Source organism: Branchiostoma belcheri, unplaced genomic scaffold (genome assembly GCF_001625305.1).
Source record: "Branchiostoma belcheri isolate BF01 breed outbred unplaced genomic scaffold, Haploidv18h27 scaffold118, whole genome shotgun sequence".
Lineage (NCBI taxonomy): Eukaryota > Metazoa > Chordata > Leptocardii > Amphioxiformes > Branchiostomatidae > Branchiostoma > Branchiostoma belcheri.
In genome coordinates, this window is record NW_017802580.1 from 247,281 (window position 1) to 268,569 (window position 21,289).

At 38.5% G+C, this 21,289-nt stretch overlaps 1 protein-coding gene across 1 annotated transcript in view; it reads left to right on the forward strand.

Moving 5' to 3' along the window:
* The first annotated feature begins 8,797 nt into the window (after nucleotides 1-8,797).
* LOC109462505 (low-density lipoprotein receptor-related protein 2-like) overlaps nucleotides 8,798-21,289 on the forward strand; it is a 19,956-nt gene continuing 7,464 nt past the window's right edge. Inside the window, exons 1-14 of the mRNA XM_019759058.1 lie at nucleotides 8,798-8,827; nucleotides 9,929-10,667; nucleotides 11,477-11,587; nucleotides 12,771-12,887; nucleotides 13,268-13,390; nucleotides 14,090-14,303; nucleotides 14,856-15,046; nucleotides 15,977-16,087; nucleotides 16,636-16,752; nucleotides 17,404-17,514; nucleotides 18,016-18,191; nucleotides 18,917-19,072; nucleotides 19,557-19,695; nucleotides 20,293-20,510. Coding sequence (XP_019614617.1) covers nucleotides 8,798-8,827; nucleotides 9,929-10,667; nucleotides 11,477-11,587; nucleotides 12,771-12,887; nucleotides 13,268-13,390; nucleotides 14,090-14,303; nucleotides 14,856-15,046; nucleotides 15,977-16,087; nucleotides 16,636-16,752; nucleotides 17,404-17,514; nucleotides 18,016-18,191; nucleotides 18,917-19,072; nucleotides 19,557-19,695; nucleotides 20,293-20,510 — 2,553 coding nt within the window. The remainder of the gene's footprint in view (nucleotides 8,828-9,928; nucleotides 10,668-11,476; nucleotides 11,588-12,770; nucleotides 12,888-13,267; nucleotides 13,391-14,089; nucleotides 14,304-14,855; nucleotides 15,047-15,976; nucleotides 16,088-16,635; nucleotides 16,753-17,403; nucleotides 17,515-18,015; nucleotides 18,192-18,916; nucleotides 19,073-19,556; nucleotides 19,696-20,292; nucleotides 20,511-21,289) is intronic.

Sequence of the window (21,289 nt, forward strand, 5' to 3'; positions counted from 1 at the left end):
GTTTTTTAGATTACTGATTCAACATGATGAAGTCATTCAAATGGCAGCATAAAACTAAAACAAACACATTGCAAGGTACAAATATTGACGACAACAAAAAACCCACATGTTTTAAAATGCAAGGGTCAGTTTTTATCCCACTGGACCACCATAACATTTCTAATATATGGTGTTCTAATCTCAGTACAAACGTGATAGAAGTTATAGAAGACAAATATCCAAACAAACTCATAGAAGGAATTTCGTTTTCGGCATAAAATGTTAAAATGGCACATATCTATATACGCCTGGGGTCAGGTTTGACTCCATACGGTAGTTAAAGACCAAGGTGGTACTGTTGATTCACCCAATAAATGTAGCTAACGTAAACTACCAGGCCTCAGTCTACCTCTGACTACCGTTGTGTTTGCATTGGTGGGGGCTAGCTAAGACAGTACCCGGGACTTACTGAGACGATTTTAAATGTATAGACATAAGATAAAGAATTGAAGTATGCTTGCACATAATTGAGTCAATTTCTTAGAATTTAAAATGATGATTTTCCAAGCTCTGCCTAGTATTGCCAAACACTGCTTTATCATTTCCGAATTACAGGACAAAATGTTGGCGATATTACTAAACACTGAAACAAGAGTTCCACGACCTCATACCTTGATGTTAACCCTTCCGGTTGACGAATTATACAATTTCAATAATCAATTTCGCAAAAAAGAACCGAATTTGCATGGGTTACATCAGTTGATCATATTCTCGACTCACTGACAGCCCGTCTTAACAAAAAGGCTACAGCAGAAATGAGGTCATAATTATGCAAATCATGTTTATTGATGTTCACCTTCACTTAACTTCCAAATGTGTCAAGAATAAAATTCCCAACAGTTACAACTGTAAAATTATAAAACTTTCTTATTAATTATTCAAATTTATTTACATAATCTTTATCCTCAGATGTTTTTCTCGTTCCTTACCCACGCATGGCATCACATCACAGTAACTCCATCTCCATACAGCGTCCGTGGTGTAGCACCAGGGCCGGTCCTTGTTGTCATTGTCAGGGTTACGGCAGAAGTTTTCCTCCAGCCTCGCATCAGGATGAGCCTGCGGTTTGTGGGGATGGCTTTGGGGGGACTGGGAGTCCCATCTCTGACACAGCCGGTCTCCTGCCCTGTACAAATTGACAAGTCTCACATTGTTAAAAGTTCTGTACCACCACAGGTGAATTGTTCTTAAAAAAAGCTTTCGACCAGTCACCGTGGTCTTCCTCAATAGACTGACCCAGTGTTGATGAGATTAGTCACGTGGCTTATCTGAAGTGTGACGTCAACACTGGGATAACGGTATCTGGTAAGTCTCGGGTCAGTCTATGAAAGAAGATCAGAGTGACTGATCGAAAGCTGGAGGTGAGCAAAATTCTCTTGTGTTCTTTTAACTTTAAACAACGTCATGTAACTACCAACGCGAATTACTTTTCATGAATGTCTCACAATGTTAATGAAATGTGAATAACCTGTTTATATATGGTGACAACCACAAAAATTTCTGTTCCAAAAATATGAATTCATCTTCATCACGGTTATAAACAATGGTTTTCACGGCGTGCATGTGCCTAAAAATTCCCTTATCTTTGCCTACGTCTTAGCCAAATTATTTTTCAGGGATTCGATAAAATTTCTAAAGTGGACAGAAATAAAACAATTTGATAAAATTCTATACTTTCTATTTTGATCTACGAAGCCGGCAAGTGGAACTAACATCATACAACGACAAATATGTTTGGCGTTACTTCCAAATATAATTTCCTACCTATTTACTCGCCCTGCGTAGGTCGTTCCCTTGTCACTTTCATAGTAGCAACGTGTCGGCAAGGCTGATATTAAAAGAACAAAAGTTGATATCCATTTATACCGAAGTATCTAATGCTTGCCAATGTTTTCTTATGTTTATTTCACAGTTTCTTTGAGGTTTCTAAAATTTGAATGAATTTTAGATTGAAAGTCAATGTCAGTTTTTCGATATGAAATCTGGGTTGTAAAATCATATGTATGAATGGGAGAAAAAACTTGAGTCAGGAGCGCAGTGGGATCTTTAACGTGCTCAAGGTGTGGCTCTCTTAGAACACTGGAGATTACCAAGACGGATTCTTTAAAGTATATAGCTGTCGGTTAGTTGGGCAGTCCTAGCTCTATCTTTTTAAACGGCCATATAAATTAATTCAAATCAGGTAAGCATATAACCATACCGTCGCAAGCGAAGACCTCGTCGCAGTACATCCACCTGATTGTTGGGTTGTTGGTGTAGCACCACGGCCGGTCCTTTCCGTCAGGGTTCCGGCAGTAGTTCTGCTCCAGTCCTGCTGACGGGTAGGCCTCGGGAGTGTGGTTATGGGTGTGAGGGTACTGAGATGTCCAGTACTGACAGGTGGACACTGTCCTTTGTGCTACACGCAGTCTCTCTACTGTGCCTCTGTAGCTTGTCCCTTTGTCCGAAGTGTAGTAACAGACTGTGGACATGAAGTAAGCAGCAATTACACATAGCCGAATATGACCTTACGATCACTTCCGAACTCTCCTTTCTCAACCATGCATAAATGTGGGCAGGAGCAAGGTCGGCTGTGGTTGGCTGGTGTTAGGTAAAGTCGGTTACTGTTTGGCTCTACCAGAATAATAACAATCATTCGGATTTGGACGGTAGGTTTTGCGGGTGTTCGGGTCTGGAGTAGCTCAACAGTAGAACAGGTTTTGATTGACAGTTAAACTTTACTAAGATTTCTAAGCTGCAATTCGACTGGTTCCGAGCGTCGAATGCTTCAAGGTCAGGCTTGAAATGATTGACACGTTCTTTGCCGCTGTTATGCCACTACTACTGCGCATAAAGAAGCCAGCATTTCTCTCACTAACTTAATGTAAGTACACTAAATGTTTAAGAGATTTAGTGCACACTAGGCGTATCAATGTGGACTAACGTGTCACTAGTTTTTCTACACGTACACCTTTACAGAAATACTATTGATTACCATTGTTAATAAAGGACAGTTATAAGTCATAGACACACAGAAACACTTAAATAATGTTTTTTTAACTTTAAACAAGGGAACATTAGCCAGTGAAAAAAATATTTTTTTAACTCAAAGAATCTTTATTAGTATTTGTAAATATAAGGAATTCAATGTAAAAATACAGTTCGGTGACCTCATACCTTCTTGACATGTTAATCTTATGACACAAAATGTAAAAATGACACATGTATATACGGCTAGTGTCAGTTTTGACTCCATACGGTGGTTTAAGACCAAGGTAGTACTGTAGAATCACCCAATAAATTTTATCACAGTGATGACCACCTGTAAATGGCTTACATTTACAATCCTGCTCATTACCAAAATTTGTATACAAATTATCCACATAGCCCCTACCTACTAACATGCCAGACATTCCTAACACCCTTATAATTTGGCATGGACAATGTAGGATACTGTCAGTTATATGCAAGCACGGCCTCTGACATACCTTTGCCAAATCATGTTAGCCTTCCTCCAAACTGACTAATTATACATTTTTCACTGCGGATATGCAAATTATATTCTCTGTCCAATAACAGGATATCTTAAGAAATAAGGCTATTCTAGTCTTTCCCCATAAATGTTTATTCCTTAGTAAAACATTTTTCTTCTGTTACTCCTGCAAGCTAAGCTATTTATTTTATTTTATTTATTTATTCTTTCATCTTCAAGACATATTGGTGGTCCCTTCAGCCCCTTGGGGCTGATTTCCAAGGGAGCCCAATACAGAAAATAAGGTAATGATTTGATATACAATACAATATACGTATACAATACTAAAAAAAACTTATGCAACGTACAATTAAATATGTGAATACTCACTGCAGTTTTCCTCATCACTGTTGTCTCCACAGTCATCTCGGCCGTTACATCTCGTAGCCGGATTGAAAAGAGCACCGTTTTTACAAGCAGCTGAAGATTTTAGAGAACAAAATCAAGTCAAACAGAAAACCCACTTTTTTATATAAATTCAGAATAACCAAAATTAGCACAAGCTCTAAATCACACGACACCATACCGTTGGCAAATCATTCTGGACTGTTTCTTCATGCAAACTACAACTAAATCGGTTAAACCTATGATATGCACAGACCCCCCCCCCCCTCCAACCCATGGTTGGGACTAGGTCGTGAGCAATGTTGGCATGCGTTCAGCAAGGTTGGCTACTTTTTGGTTGCACCAACAGAATGTTTAAAATATATAAAACGTTCTAGTGTTGCTGGAAGGTTGGGCCATGGTTTGGAAGCTGTTGGCCATTGCTTAAAAGTAGGTCAGCAGTTGCCGTTATGTGGTGGACAGTCGAATCTAGTATCGAGAGGTAGGCGTGGTCTGAGTCTGGTCACCGTAACAGCTCCTGACCTACCCAAAACCTGGGACCTCGTGGTACGTGGAAGATTGTGGGGGCCTGGCAGGGGATTAAACTGCCCCGGTCACAATTGTTCTATACAGGTATGCCTACAGGTTATGATTAAGCAGGGACCCCCCCCCCAAAAAAAAGCTTCACCACTAATCACTAGCTGATATCGATGAGTTTAGACAAATATAGATTAATAAAATAATGTAGAGAGAACATTATATCAATAAATCAAGCTAGTGCATACGTTATCTGAAGGAAAGTGTTTATATGTCATCTGCTTTCTTTCATCAATAACTAGAATAATTTGGAAGAGAATTATCACTGTTTTGTCTATAAAATAGTGGTAGATGATGACGAGAAAACATCTTACAATAACCTACCTGTCCGAGTAACAGGCTTAAAGCAGTTTTCCTCGTCAGAAAAGTCTTCACAGTCATCTATACCGTCACATACTAGCACCTTGTTGATGATGTCTCCATGTCGGCACATCTCCTTGTCTGTAGAAAGTCATTACGACGGAAAGTCTTAGCCTGTATGTGCTCATAAATATACCTATATTAAAGTGGCATTGTATAACACCTTTCACAACAAAAATTACACGACATATGTAGTTAAAAAGCGATTTTAATTTCCTTTTGGCGCTAAAACAGCCCGCACGAGACGTACTCAGTTTGTGGTACCACAAAAAAGTAGTAGAATATTTTAATGACTAGCAGCTGTGTGTGTAGCCTATAAGTTTCTCTAACCATCCCACTTACATCTTTTACTCTACATCCTACGGATCACTCTAAATTTCTTACCACAGTTGATCTCATCGCTCCCATCGTCACAGTCCACGATCCCGTCACAGATCACAGTGTACACATCGCAGTTACCGTCTGAACATACCGTTCCGTTAAATCCTGAGCAAGCTAGTTAAAGAGGCATTATGTAACAGTTTTGCACCAAAAATCATAAGTATCTCAACTAAAACAAACTTTATGTGATTATTTTTATTCACTTCCACTTTTTAATATCTATGTAAGTCTCTCACATTTGCGACATTTATGGTTGGCATTTTAACAGTTGGAAACAAGAGTTCCGAGATCTCGTACCTCCATGAAATATGGGCTTGTTTTGACAGAATTCATTTTAACATGTCCTCATTAATCATGCAAATGACATCTATGTTAACATAATATATGTATAGTGGTGTTAATCTTGAAGTAACTTACACATGTCGCGAGGTATAAAATTCCCATCGATTCCCCAATTAGAACAGAAATTTCACATTAATTATGCAAATTAGGTCACCATTTGCATAATTGGTATCTATTGATGTTCCTCTTGCAACAGATTAAATAGATTACATGTATAAAAAAATATTATATCAAACACTGTAATTATAGAATTTCCTCCTTAATTATGCGAATCAAGTCCTCATTTGTATAATTTTCATTTTATTATGTGCAACTCTCTCTTAGCTACCTACACACCAAATATTATAAAAATACGGTATTCCTATCTGGACTTACTGGCTTTTAAAGATTTCACCAGAAAGTCCCCTGCAGTTCCAAAACAAGCTGCTAGGGGGACCAAACCCACACCACTTATTCGTGACAGGAAAAGCTATCACAAAAAGAACATGTTCAGGACAAAAGATACAAAAACCGGAAGTTCTGTTGCAGTACCAAGGTCATCCACCAGGAGACCCATATTTGACCTTGGCCTTTGTCTTGATAAGACTTATCAGCATACCAAATGTATCACTATCCATAAAGGCGTTATGAAGTTATGCTGACTACAAAGTTGCGGAACAACACACAGACACAGACACACAGACAGACGCGCCAAGAACAATATCTTCTTTTTTCATGGAGGTAATAAATGAGTGCACGTACTCTGTGGTGCCATCAGGTGCACTCAGTTTTTTTTTCACCACAAACGACTAGAATTTAAAGAAACATGGATAAAAGTTGTAAAATGAATGATCACTTACCCTGAAAAAACATGACCTCGTAGATTTGGGTTAGATGAGTCAAAGAGGTAAATTCCAGCCGCCAATGCTGTGCAGAGGAAAGGAACCCACTCAGTTCAACATAATCATTACTAAATCTATCCAAAACTGTGGAGCGTTTAACATTCACAATATTCCACCGTTTTCCTGCTGATGTTGAACGGAAGACTGTCACATGTGGTTTATGGTCCCCCTTTGTAACTGCCCTAATCCGGAAGAGTGTTATCGGTGTCTGGAGATCAAACGTCAGCTGCCAATTGAGTTCCTCAGCCGCACGCTTCCATCCTGTGTTTAGGTTGGAGTCCAGAACATAGCCAGAAACATATCGGACACCGTTTGAGGCAAGCCAGACATCTGAAGTCACCCAGGTAGGATCAGTCTCCAACCATCCACCTAAAACGTAACAGTCTGTTATAAACACTGGACAATAGAACACGACGAGAGCTTTATTTGCACAATAAAAGTACAGCGACTTTCGTAAGGAAACATACAGACACGTGGGTACTAAACAATTGACCTACGGCTGAATCAACGTATACTTGTTTTGTCTTATCATCCTTTGATATATTTCTACACGGTAGGGGTTATTACCTTCTATAGTGAAGTTGGATTTTTCTATAGCATGATATTTAGATTTTTGTAGTAAGATACAATATGTGCATCCATCATACGAATTCTAATTCCCCCCTCTTTTATATCTACCTATATCGAAAGTTTGGAATAGTATGTAATTGGACGCAAAGGATTTCATATTTCTCCCAATTATACGAATAACGTCACTACGACATGTCAGTATTGTTAGTTAACACATTTTATTTTATATTATATATGGAAACATTTTACATTTGGAACCACATATGTCCCTATGCTGCAACAATGCCTATGTATGTCACAGTTGCACTACGTTTGGAAATGCACTGTGCACTGCGAACTAAATAACAGTGCACTGCGAACTACGTAACATCTTTAGTGCACTATGCACCAAGTAAAAACTATAGTGTCAGTGCACAGCAAACCAGTCAGAATTGCCTTGATAAAGATGGCGAACGGTCATCGAAACGACGGCTCGTAAAAATAAATGTTTGTGATCAAAGACCTTTGCTATTCATTCGTTTACCAACCTGATGAAATTATTTACAGAAACCTAGGCCTGTTGCAGTTTTTAAGAAGCTGTAGGGGTTTAATGTTAAGTCATATAGCTAATTGAATTGACTTGTATGCTAGCCCTTTTAATAGCCTCTGGCTAGTTGGACCGTCCTGGCTGTATATCCCTTTTTACAGTTGAACAAATTAAAATCAAATCAAATGGACAGCAATGGTTACAAATTTGGTAGCGTCATATTTTATGACTATGCCGCAAAAATCAGATTCTGTCACCTTCCTTCTTATAAGACCCCCACCACTCTTTGAACGACACTCGTTTTGGTTACCATTGCTACAAATTACATTGTTGTGTATTTAAAAAAGCCATTCTACAATTAGCGAGGGTGGATTTTTGCTTACCTGTAAGTGTAAATACACCTGGCAAAAAGTGGCACAGACTCCACATCAACACAAGTGTTGTTTTGGCGGATGGTAACATTCTGATGTAGAACTTTTCAAAGCTACTCAGCACTAATGTAAACTACATCTGACCAGTATTAGTGTAAAAGCTATGGCGTGAGCAACTACATCCCTTGTTTACAGGTCAAATTTAGTGTCACGTATGCAGACTGGTATGCAGTCAGCAATGAGCAGGGTTGATTAAATCTACGGTAATTAAGAAGAAACTCATTTTGTGAACAGTCAAAAGATCACTTGCATATCACATACATGAAATATCACCCTAGTTTATAGGCGTCTGTCAAAATTTCATCAACCTCGTGTCATCGGATAGAGCAAATATTTGAGGCATTTATACCAACAAAGCATTTTGTGAAAACAGATCCGTTTGGAATAGATAAGGTGCTGCCCAACATTACTAACACGTATTCAGTTTTCCTATTCCTAAGATGTATAGCACCAGGGGGTATAAAAGTTCCCAGTTTACGTAGCAATAAAAGGTTGTTATACGACAAACTGTACATTGACCTTATAAAAATTGTTTTTCTGTGTGTTTAAAGAGTTGTAGTATTTTGTGTTAAAAATTAATGAAATGCTACAGGTTAAATCTGACTAAAGAAATAGTAATAGTAATCATCGTAAACGTAGTTCACAATGTCACTATCTACAGTAGTGATGTGATACCATTTGTCAATATAAAAGGATATACTATTGCTCAAGATAATTAAAGAGATCTTGTAGTATATAACATATGTTAGGGCAGAAAACTTCTTTTTTTTTATTCCGTCATCAACGAAGCACCACGGTAAAACATGGTTCGGACCCCGAAGCACCACGGTAAAACATGGTTCGGACCCCGAAGCACCACTTCACGGTAAAACATGGTTCGGACCCCGAAGCACCACGGTAAAACATGGTTCGGACCCCGAAGCACCACGGGAAAACATGGTTCCGACCCCAGGCGCTACGCATCATGGGGAATGAAACCAGCGACAGGTTCACAGCGACAGGTTTTTGTAGCCTGGCCATAACGGCACATAGATGTATGCCCAACTGACAGAATACACTTAAAGTATAATTCTCAGGCACGCATGAGTTTTAAATTGAAATACTTTCGTCGACGATAATGTTGTCAAGCATACCACGGTTGCTTAATGTGTTAAGAGTAGTGCGGATATACTGCACAGCCGAATACGTCGAGCATGTTGTTTACAGCCCAGGTGCACATTTACAAGCAGAACCTATGAGTAATTAAAAACGTACACCCGAACCACTCATACTGAACGCAGCTGCGGACAAAATGAATTTCGCATTTCTTGGTAATTAAAATGAAACTCATATCAGGCAGATTCGATAAACTTATTCTCATGCCATATGCTTAATTGGGCATTTTTAAGGCACGTACAAGTCTCCACATGATATTTGGGATGTTTGAAATATCTTTGTGCAAATTAAGTTGTAGCCAGCTAGCAACGCCTCTAATTGAGGATAAGACAAGAAGGGGACAGAAAACTACCAGGTGTCTCATTGTTATGCATACCAGGTAACTGTTGACTGGTTGCTTGTAGGGGAAAGAATTTCCGCCCAGTTGTAAAGTAAAGCATGTACAGACTGCTAATTGCACGTAATACTATACAAACTCGTTAAGCTACTACTAATACTACTACTATTTTTGTTTACTTTGGCTTGATGCACTACATGTGTCAGATTAAGCCTAACTTACGGGATGGCATCTGCGTTCTCTCTACCGAAAATTACTATGGCGACGTGCTTGCTCCTTATTTTGTGCCTGCTGCCAATGGTCGATGGTACCATTCTTGACCATCCTGTGGAAGACGAATGTCCTTCCTCTGCTTTCAAATGCGAAACAACCGACAACTGCGTCTCTTTCGAATCCAGGTGTGATGGTGAATTGGACTGCCTTGATGGTTCGGATGAAAACTGCAGTGTTTGTAACATTTCCTTGACTTTTAAGTGCGAAGGTCTGGACGTTTGTATCAATTTGGAAAGGCAATGCGACGGCATCTACCATTGCCCGGATGCCTCGGATGAAGCGAGTTGTTCGGTTTGTTCGGTTTCTTCTTTTAAATGCCCGGGTGCGGACGTGTGTATCTCTCAAGAGAAACAATGTGACTATCATTCCGATTGCCCGGACGGTTCGGATGAAGACAATTGCCAGGAATGTTCTGATTCTGCCAACACATTGAAGTGCGGAATCGGTGGCGCCTGTTTCGAACTTTGGCAGCAGTGTGACGGTTACACTGATTGCCCCAACGGTTTGGATGAGCAAAACTGCGACTTTCCTGTCTGTCCTCTGGGTATGATGGACTGCGAGGACGGTTTTCCTTTTCCTTGCCTACACGAGGCCCTCATGGCAAAATGCGACTTAAGTGACTGCCAAGGGGCCTTCAGCGCGATAGCTATGAACTGCATCTCAGCTGTTAGCCACGTGCATGGCTGGGACTTCAGGGAATGCTTTTCAACGGAGTTCAAATGCGAAGTAACGTCCATCTGCGTGCCCTTGTCCCGGGTATGTGATGGCGTAAACGACTGTGGGGACGTGTCAGACGAGTCCTGTGGTGTTCAAAGGGTGGACGAGGGGTGGCTGTGCGTTCCCGGGTGGTTCAAATGTAAGAGCAGCACTTGCATCCCAGGGGAAGGTCGCTGCGACGGCATCAGGGACTGTGACGACGACTCAGATGAAAGTGGATGCGGTAAGCTTACTTCTACTAAATATTATTTTGGGTGTCGAAGTTTTTTTTTCTATTGCAACATTTATCACAAGACATAGTTAAAGCACAAATACGTTTAGATAGCTTATTTTGATGATTTCACACATATATGACAAAGGCATTGGACGGAGAATAGACGTACTATTTTCCATCTGTGATGAGTAAAGGGGAAGTCATGTAAAGCACCTTTCCCAATGACACAAGATCGGGGGCATGGCAGGTTTCGAAGTCTCTGTTCCGAGCCCAACGCTCTATCGTAACGCAACATAGCCCCACTCACTGCGCTGGTTTTTTTAATAGTTTGCATTTATCTATTTACCTTGTCCTGATCAGCGAAGATTGGAAGTGGGTGGGTGGAGGCTGGTTTCATGTTGATTGATAGGGTTGATAAGGTGTGAAATTATATATCCGACCACCCATTTCTTGGCTTCTCAGGACAAAGTAAATGCAAACTATATATACATGTATGTATATATATTATTTTATTTTATTTATTTACACATGTGTAACAGCCGCCAATAGAAAATAAATTGCCAATGTAAGTCAAAGAACAGATTGCAGAAAATAAATAATATAAACGAAGTGCATATGCCGGTGGAAAAAAGAAGATATTACCTATAATCAAGCCCCCATTATAAAGTAATTTTCTATTGAATTACAATTATAAATTGATCTTATGGGCATAGCATATAATAATGACGATATCACTAGAAAGAAACGAAAAAAACAGGCATAATGATTTTTATGAACATATTGTATTTAACCGATGACTAAATTGTGCCTTTGTACAGAGTGTACCAGTGTAGAGTTCAAATGTGAAAGCGACCATAAATGTGTGGAACCATCTCAAGTGTGCGATAGCTATAACAACTGTGATGATGAGACGGACGAGTTGCTGTGTAGTAAGTTATATACATTCCAGATTCTTATATATTCTCTTTATTTGAAGATCTACAACTTAACTGATTTTCACTCATCTTCATTTTATCAGCTTAGTAATTACATACGTATTTCGTTATTGTGTTTTAGTCTTGCTTTATTTATATTCATATCCTTGCAATTGAGTGGAAGCTGTTGTGCTATTTTTTGTCTGATTTTCGTTAAGTGTATGTAAATAAAGAGAAATAAATAAATATATTCCTGATAGGTGTATTTTCGTTCTTGGCTGCAAATGATTTAAATGGGGTATCTTTAGATCTTCGTTGTTAATTTTAAAACCATGTTAGGGCTAATGGAAACGAAAAAAAGACATAAATACATACATAGACACATAACCTCATAAACGTAGGGTATAAATTAATGTCAATTGAATTAAATGACACGTCGGCTTTCCTCTCGAAAATGCAAAATGATAAAATTCAGTTTTATACCAGTTCTAGATCTATAAAGGACTGTGCATCTAGGTGTCTCATGATTCTTGCTAAGGATAATAAAAATGTAATTCTTGGGCTCAGTAGCCCTGGTATTAAAAAAAAAAATTAACTGAAATTTGATATGGGTGACATACACTCACATAATTTTAGAATTTTTGACCACTTTTAGAATCATCGGTACTTTTGGCTTAAACCCGAATGTTCGTATTTGGCTGTTTTAAGAGTAAATGTTTTGGAAGTAGTGTATGGCCATATTTTGTATTACCTGATTTTCCTGTTCTAATTATAACAATTGAATCACACACCTGGTGCCAGCTAATATTGATATAATTTGACCAGAAGGTTTCCAATGACCTCGGGTGACTCCCATAAGAACACCTGTTCCCTGCCTTTGACCCAGATAGAACATGCCCTCCCCCAGTGACCTCAGGTGACTCCAGATGGAACACAATGTTCTATTTAAGTTTCTTTTTAAGTTTGTATGTGTTGTACAGGAATGCGTAACTCTTTACTGTATAAGTTTTAAAAGGCTATATGATAATATAGGATGGCCGCTGCGCTCACTCAGTGGCTTTATCCGGTGATTATAGCAACTGACAAGGCTTTATCACACCATATTCACCTCGGTGCGGGTCAATAATCCTTAATTTACATATAAGTGCTAAGGAATGTTAAGAAATTAAAAATACTATTCCCATTTTAATGTTTATAGAGACCTGTTCAGAGAAGGACCTGTTTGAGTGTGGCATTGGAGAATGTATTGACAAGACGTCAGTGTGTGATGGAGACAAGGACTGCTTTTCTGGGATAGATGAAGAAAACTGCCAGAGTAAGATTAAAATGTCTGCCAATGATAAATATGCAGAGTAGCTTTGGGGTATCACTTCATTAATGAAAGCTTATATGACATTTCAATGTGTTTGAAAGGTTTTACCAGAATGCTGCATACAAAAAATTGCTTAATAAAATACATTGCAAGCCTGATACAAATCATGTCTGTTTTTAGCTTCCTTGCAAAAGGACGGTGATTAACTGTACGAATAAGGAGTGTTTATAATTAATTAATTCATTTTCTTAAAACACGATTGAACATTTGACAATTGACCAACAGACATACGTTCATCCGAGTTTAAATATTTGCATAGAATGACTCGTGGTCCCCCCTTTTTTTAATAATTCACTGACTGGTACATTTACGTGCCTTTCCAGAACTGATCGGTTTCCAGTGGTTTGAGTGTGACGGAATGAAGTTTTCCTACAACCGCTTCTGCGACGGTTTTGCTGATTGTTTGGATTGGGACGCAAAGGATGAGATGAACTGTGCAACTAGAGGTGGGTGTAAACTATGTAGATTCTGTAAAGCCAGTTTAACCTCAACACTAGTAAGCCTGTAGGTCCAGATAGCATCTCTGCTGATGTTCTCAAGGGCTGTGCCATGATTCTTGCTCCTTCCTTGACCTTGCTATTCAATAGATCATTATCCGTAGGTTGTGTTCCAAGTAAGTGGAAGGATGCAAACGTACTGCCATTGTATAAAAAAGGTGACAAGGAGAATGTGGCCAACTACAAGTCAGTATTCTTGTTATCCCTCGTAAGAAATGTGAGGGAACGTAGTATGTATAATCAGTTGATTCCAATGTTGAGAGGGTCGCTGCACGAATTCCAACACGGGTTCATAGCCGGCCGTTCCACCATAACTCAACTTCTAGCAACTAGCAACTACTCGATAATAAACTTAAATGAACAAAAAACCACATTTCTGTGTAACGTACCAGCTTCTGTGTCTATATAGCCGATAAACGCCTTTCGGTGATACCGATAAAACCTCCTATCTACGTAACACACTTGAGTCTGCATCGGTATCTCTTATGTCGATATATTGACAAGGATAGTAAAGATAAACAAAACTGTACACATATACACTCCACATCTGCGCTAATATATTGCAATGAGAAGGCTTTCAAAATTTGAATAGAAATATCCTGTTCCTGCATACTTTTATAATACTTATATGTTTACTATGTTACAAAGGTTGGCTGGAAAGATCCACCTCCTGGGTGATCGATGCGACAAGTCCATTCAGTCCCGGGTACGATGCGTACAACGTTCTTGATGGTATAATCTATATTTGGTACCCAGTCGAGTCTGGCCCATGGTACATCATCTTTGACCTTCTGGTACCCTACAAGCTTAACAAAATCAGCATAGCTACCGAGGGAGGCATCTCTGCATTCAAGTTTCAAAGGTTTTAAGTTGTTTTTTTTTTCATTTATGTTAAAATTGATTGTATATTACTTCCGTTCCTACAAATGATCTTGCCTTTTTTTTTACTTTGCCTCATCTCGTTTACAAAGCAGGTGCGTTGAAGTATCAGTAACTCACTCTTTATATTTGATAATTGCATATTGATTTGATTATATGAATTGCATTCCCTGAGAACCCTTAAATGATCTGAGCAATAAAAATTTTGACAAAATAAAAAAAAATGTCTAAACACACAGAATCCATTTTTGCATACCAAGACATTAATAACGTTTTCGTACATTTTTTTGCAATATGAATATTATAGCATATATATTTCTTTTTCTTTTACAGCTGATTTGTGCGATTAAGAGTATGCTGAAATCCTTTTTATCCTAACAAACCTTCTTGCCATCGAGGATGTCTAATATAATCAAATTGACAAATTAAGGGTCCCCCCCCAAAAAAAAAAACTTTTATATTTCTTCCACGCATTCTTTCTATAATTTCCGACCAATTTACTTCTTCTGTTTTTTTATGTGATCATAAAAAAAAGGTCGGCCTCTTCTATCCGGTACGAATGGGAAGATGTGAAGGTTGTAACCGGTGCGATGACCACCACCATCCCGCAGGAGTTTGGGGGATTCTCGGCCACCAGTCGATTCTGGAAACTGGTCATCACAGCGACTGGCCCCGAAAACTGGCAGCCATGGCTAGACGAAGTTATGTTTTTTGGACAACGAGTCGGTGAGTTCCCGTTTTCTTTTTCATTTTTTAGATATATATGTTTACCTTCGCAGAAGAAAACTTATTAATTTAGTCAGTTTCTTCTTTCTCATTTTCTGTTTCTCGAAACAAACAGGATCAATGACCTGTCCCATACTGTCATGGTAACAGATGGTGAAGCAGACACATTGTGGTGCTGGTTAGGCTGTTCTCCATATTGTATATGAATGTGTTTGAGCAAAAAGAAAAGAGTAATACGTAGTCTGTTAGGCTATACCATGTGAAGGTAAACATAATGTATTTGCTTTGTTAATAATGTTACATTTTTAGTTCTTGTTTATTTTGCTTGAACAAAGCAGAAAACAGAGAAATAATGAAATACATTGAAAAAGACCACAGGACAAGAAAAATGGAATATTTGAAACACTTATGTTAGACCCTACTATTTTGAAGTTAAGAAAGACGATTTATAAAAAAAAATTGAAATAAAGAAAAACATAGACAAAGACACAAGGCGGATACTGATTAAATGAATTAAAAAAACACAAAGCCAATCAAAATGACATAATGTCAAACAAGAATTGAGTTTAAAAAGCTGGCCGTGTGCCAATATGGGGATACTTAAGTGTAAGAGCAACTTGCAAATATGTTTTTCGAATCGTTTTGCTCTCCCAAAAATAGCCAAATGGATAAAAAAAAGCAGCAGGAGTATGATGACAAATCGACGAATAATCAGTTACCTTAGTAACTTGTATTAGACTAAGTGCTGATACTGGACTTTAATGCACATTGTTTATTAAATAAGTTGTGTCAGTGTTGATGGTTTTGAAATATTGTTAACACTTAGGCAAAAATAAGAAAAAATCGATATTGAAGCGGGACATCTTAAAAACTGACAAAAGGAAAGCGTGACGATGTTAATTGCCATGTTTATTTACTGAAACTGTGCAGTGTGTGGGAAAGATCAGTTCTCCTGCGCAGATGGCACCTGCTTGATGGATACTTTACTATGCAACAACCAGAGTGACTGTAGTAAAGGGGAGGACGAAGAAGGCTGTAAAGGTGTGTTTTTTTGTATTCATTTTGCATATTTAAAAGGTCTTCCGTGCTCTATGCAGGACATAGGGTTTGGTGCCCATGCCCATTTCCGTAGTAGCCCTTGGGCGACACACAGTTGTGCAGGGCACTACAACAGGGGGCTGGTCCGCTGGTAGTGCTCTGTGTTTGACCTTCCCACACTCTTTCTCATATGTGCAGAGTACTAAGCAGAGAAAGAAGTGTGTACCATTTTTAAAGTCTTTGGTATGACCCGGCCGGGTCAGTAACAATGTAGGCACTCTACCAACTGAGCTATTGCACCGGGTATATAGTTTTTTTCAACATTATAAAATATTTCACAACATTATAATATGTTAAAAGAGTTTCTACTTTTTCTCCTGACTGTACGTAGTGCTAATGTTTTAGTACTTCGGAGCAACTTTGCAGACTAGTAAAATAAAAGTTGCTCCAAGAGGTTCTAAAATCCCCTGAGCATATAATGCGCAGAATAGCTAGCAGGACAATATCATTTTATCAAGTTACCTTTTTGGTTTCTCTTGCATGACACACAGGGAACTGTAATAGTTTGCAGTTAGAGTGTGACGACAGATGTTTGCCACGGTACCATGTCTGTGACGGGGTGGAGAACTGTTCGAACGGAATAGACGAGAATAATTGTGTATCAGGAGGTAAGCAAAATATAACTGAAAGTAAGTTATCATTTTAAGTATGTATATGTACTGTGATATGTATATTAGATGCAGGACTTGATCCAGTTGATATTTAGGATGTTGTATTTAGTACTTGTTTAATATGTACTGTGTATTTGTTGTGTGCATTTCTATGTGTATCCAGGATTACCTGAAAAAAACAGACCAAAATTGCCTGAGTTGTAATTACTGGTTAAATAAATAAATTGAAATTGAAATTTTTAATTTGTCAAAAAATATATTTTAAGAAATTAATAAAACAAGTATCTCTCGCTCCAAAGCCATACACTGGCTTTACTTACAAACAAATGAACAAGCACCATATGGGACGAAGGTTAATCGATGCATATGCTATGTAAAAACTATTCTACCAGCTATTCTATTTTTCCTGATTTTTCAGAAATTCAACAATGTTACTAGATTAGAAATTAGCAAATGAAAATGTCTCGACAGTAACCATCTTTTAAGGTACTTTAAGAAAGAAACAAATCTAGAAAAGTCCTAATTCTTTTAGCCCGCAGTGACTTGACCATATTAATGAAATAATTTTTTTTTTGTTTCTATTAATAGTTTGTATCCCCGTCATACCGTTTCAGGGAAATTATATGTTTTCTAAATTTATGACTACAGGGTGCGGTGCTAAAGAGTTCCGATGTTCCAATGGTGCCTGTGTGATGGAGTCCCAGCTGTGTAACGGCCAGCTAGACTGTCGCGAAGGGGAGGACGAAGATGACTGTGGGGGTAATTAGATTATCTTCTCCGACAAACACCTTTAAACTTTGTTATCATTCCATTGCAATAAAATACATCAATGTTGTTGGAATCTCCTGTAGAGGCGACAGATGAGTAGGCGTACAGGTCTTCATTTGCCGATGTGGGTCCAAATGTAACACAGTTGCAACAGTATCAAAACCCGTAACTGATGCAAATCTTGGATACGTGGAAACTATCAAAAACTGAATACACACACAAGAAAAAGAAATTCTCTCCTTAAAACACTAATTCTCATCCTCAAGAATGCTATGCTAAGGGATAAGACAACTTGCATATAGTAAGAAACGATTCTGGGTTGTCGCCGCGTATCCAACAACGTAGATTTGCCCAAGACCTGATTCTGGGTACACATGGACTACCCAGAACGTGCTAGCTAATGCATGGTTCTGGATAAAACTCGGTTCTGGATTCTCCAGCACGTACGGTTCTAGAAACGATAATGCTTCATTCTCAACATGTCCTCTACAGATCCCCCACCTCCTGGCCACCCTCTAGGTTTGGAGAGTCGGTACATCCCCGATGCTTTTATCACTTCCAGTTCCGAGTACAAGACGGAGTTTGCATCATTCCAAGCCCGGTACACTCCGGCATCTACAACAGGATACTGCTGGGTGCCACGGTCTGTGGAGGAACAGTGGCTTCAGGTACGTTTGGGGTTATAGTTTCCCGAAAAAATCACAAGATGTCTTGCCAGTCCCCATATGGCTACGCCTTTTATTGTCAGACAGAAATGTCAAAGGAATAGGAAGTTTCCATAGCGTCAAAGAACCGTGAGCTACTATCAAATTAAAACTGGTTCTCATAAGGCCATGTTGATTTGATTATATGGATGACATGCGCGCGCGGATGTCATCATACATTTTAAACCATACAAAGCAGCTGCAAAATGGGCAAATATATGCTGTTAATTAAAAAAAAAAGTATCAACAAGGATACTTATTTCACAGAATGTCAAAATCAATCCCAAAGGAAAATAATGGAAATGTGAAGGTGATGGAGATATGGAGAGGTATTCAATTTTCGGTGTGTTTAGTCATTTTGTAAACCTTAATGAAGGGGATTTTTTTGGAATTTTTTTTTTTAATTCGCCCGCTCGCATCATTTTGGGGGTTCGTAGAGAATGTCATCCATATAATCAAATCAACATGGTCAAATTAAGGATATATCTAAATATAGATAAACATATTAATATATTCTTTAAATGTTACAAGATCTATGCATCCCTCCACTGCTAACACAATGAAAATGCCATGTAATTTGGCAGCTATTAACCCTATCCTGCGTTACACAATCTCTCGTCAGTGGTGACTGGGTCCCCTTCTTAGGAATATAACTAACAGAGAGAGCTCAGGATTTTTTTTTACTACAGGTTTACCTTGGCAAGACTACTGACGTCACAGGCGTGGCGATCAGTGGAGGTGGCTCGAACTGGGACCTGGGCAGCTGGGTGACGTCATTCACTCTGGCATTTAGCATGGATGGCGCCTCGTGGACACCATACAAAGGAAACAGCAGCAGCGTGATGGTAAAATAGGTCTTTGATATGGGACAAAAAAATGATGATAAAACAAGTCTTGGAATTCACAGAGAGCGAGAGAGAGAGTAAGTGTGTTAATATAAATAGAACATCTTACCAATTTAAAAATACTTTTAAATCAAATGAAACTGTGACTGCATATTGGCCAAATTTTTGCACTTTAATACTTGACCTAGGTACTTGTAGGTGGGGCTTGTATGTGGGAAAAGTCCAGTGGCAGTTGTCATCATGTTTCTCTTAGTTGCCTGTTTATGTATGACATATTCTCTCTATTTAAGTAGAGGTAGAAAGTTAGGTTAGTAGAACATTTTGTTGATGCATGGTTTTATCCCATTCTTCAATACATTCTGTTCTGTACGCATTGTCCATGTCAGTTTGCAATTAGCCCACGGGCATTAACTTGCCTTGTTTATGATATTCTTTTCTCTTTGATACTTTTTCTAAGCCTACACGTACTGAGTTTCTTGTCCAGATTTTTCCAGGAAACAGGGACCGGTACAACAAAGTGAGCCGCCCATTCCCGGAACCAGTGACGTCACGCTACATCCGGCTGTACCCAACAGGTTATGAAGGCTGGATCGCCCTGGTGATGGAGGTGTACGTTACAAACGGTTCGTTAGTTCCTTGTTTGGTGGGTTAGTTCGTTGATTGGCTGCCCTGGATGATCAGTTGGTTGTTTTTTGTGTTGTTAGTGATCGCTGGTTGATTGGTAGGTTCATTTAAAGTTTGTATTATTATTTTATCAATGAAAACCATATAATTGTCATCAGATAGATACTAATTCTATTGCAGTTGCCCTTTTCATCAAGCATTTGCTTGCTGACACAACCGACATTGAATGAGTCCTACGTATTTCAATACATTTATTTAGAAAATCGAGTCTGAAAATTAGAACTTACACAATGTCTAGTATCAACATGCCCCGCAATTAAAATCAATCATTCGGGACCTTCAAATCCGATCCTAAAAGTTTATAATTTAATAGAAAAAAAAAACATTCGTAATCTAAACAAATGATATATTTGTGCACAGTGGCTCATTTGGGTAAAATCAGAGACTTCTGGATGTTTTATTTTTTTATCCGTAAAAAATTGATTGAATCGTTGTTTTCTTAAGTTGTATGTGTGTATATGTATAATTACTAATGGCAACTTTGATGTGTGAAGCACTGATAGCATGAAGGATATAACAACGACCATTCTTTTCAGACGAAGACACTTGGCTGAGCCAAGAGGGGTACTTTCCCCTAGGAGTGGGGATTGACCCCAACAATTCAGGCGTAGCTGCAAAGATCCCACACCACGCCCTGCGTGCCTCATCGCGAGCTGACGACTTCTACCCCCGCCAGGCACGTCTGAACAACGGGGAGGGACTTCAGCAGGGGGCGTGCTGGTCCCCGGGTCTGAATACAGACCAGTGGCTACAGGTACATTTGACATCCCCAGCCTTACTATACTATCAACTTAGGCCCAGGAAATAATGTGTTTTTTTCGGGTACGGTCAAAAATGGCTTACAATGTAAGGATTTCCTTTTCTTTTTTTCTGCTTTTTAGATGTAGGAAGAAACAAAGATGTTTTATTTGATTTTGTATAAGTTATTTTGTCTCTGCTGCTACCTTTCAGTTATTTAAATGGCTGATCAATTTGTTATATTTATCTTTTCTTTGGAATTATGATCAGTTAGACATTATGTTCTATTCAGTTATTTAAGTTATTTATACCTTTGTTAATTTTGTTGGCACCTTTGTTGATTACATACAACTCTGGATTATGTTCAGATTATTCTGTGCTTTTTTTAGGTCGACCTCTGACCTCTCCTATTGATTTGAATTTACTCTATTGATTTGAAGTTACTTTATTATTTTGTAATCATCATTATGTACAAAGTTTTGTTATCTATGTTTTATTTTATTGACCCCAGGAAGAATAGTGCTTTTAAGCACTAATGGGGATCGAAATAAACAAACAAACAAAACAAACTTATGCGACAAAAACAGTTTAATTTGAAGCACAAATGTACTAGAACCGCCCACAAATTTGCTTGTATAGAGGGACGAATAGTTAACCCGATTTACACGATAAAAATTTGCTGATGAAATACATGAAATAAAGTTCCAGAGCTTTTTACATTCAGATGCCAGATCAGCGTCAGTGAGGTTTTTGTAGCGTTAGCTGGAAAACCAATCAAGACAACATATTTTTTTT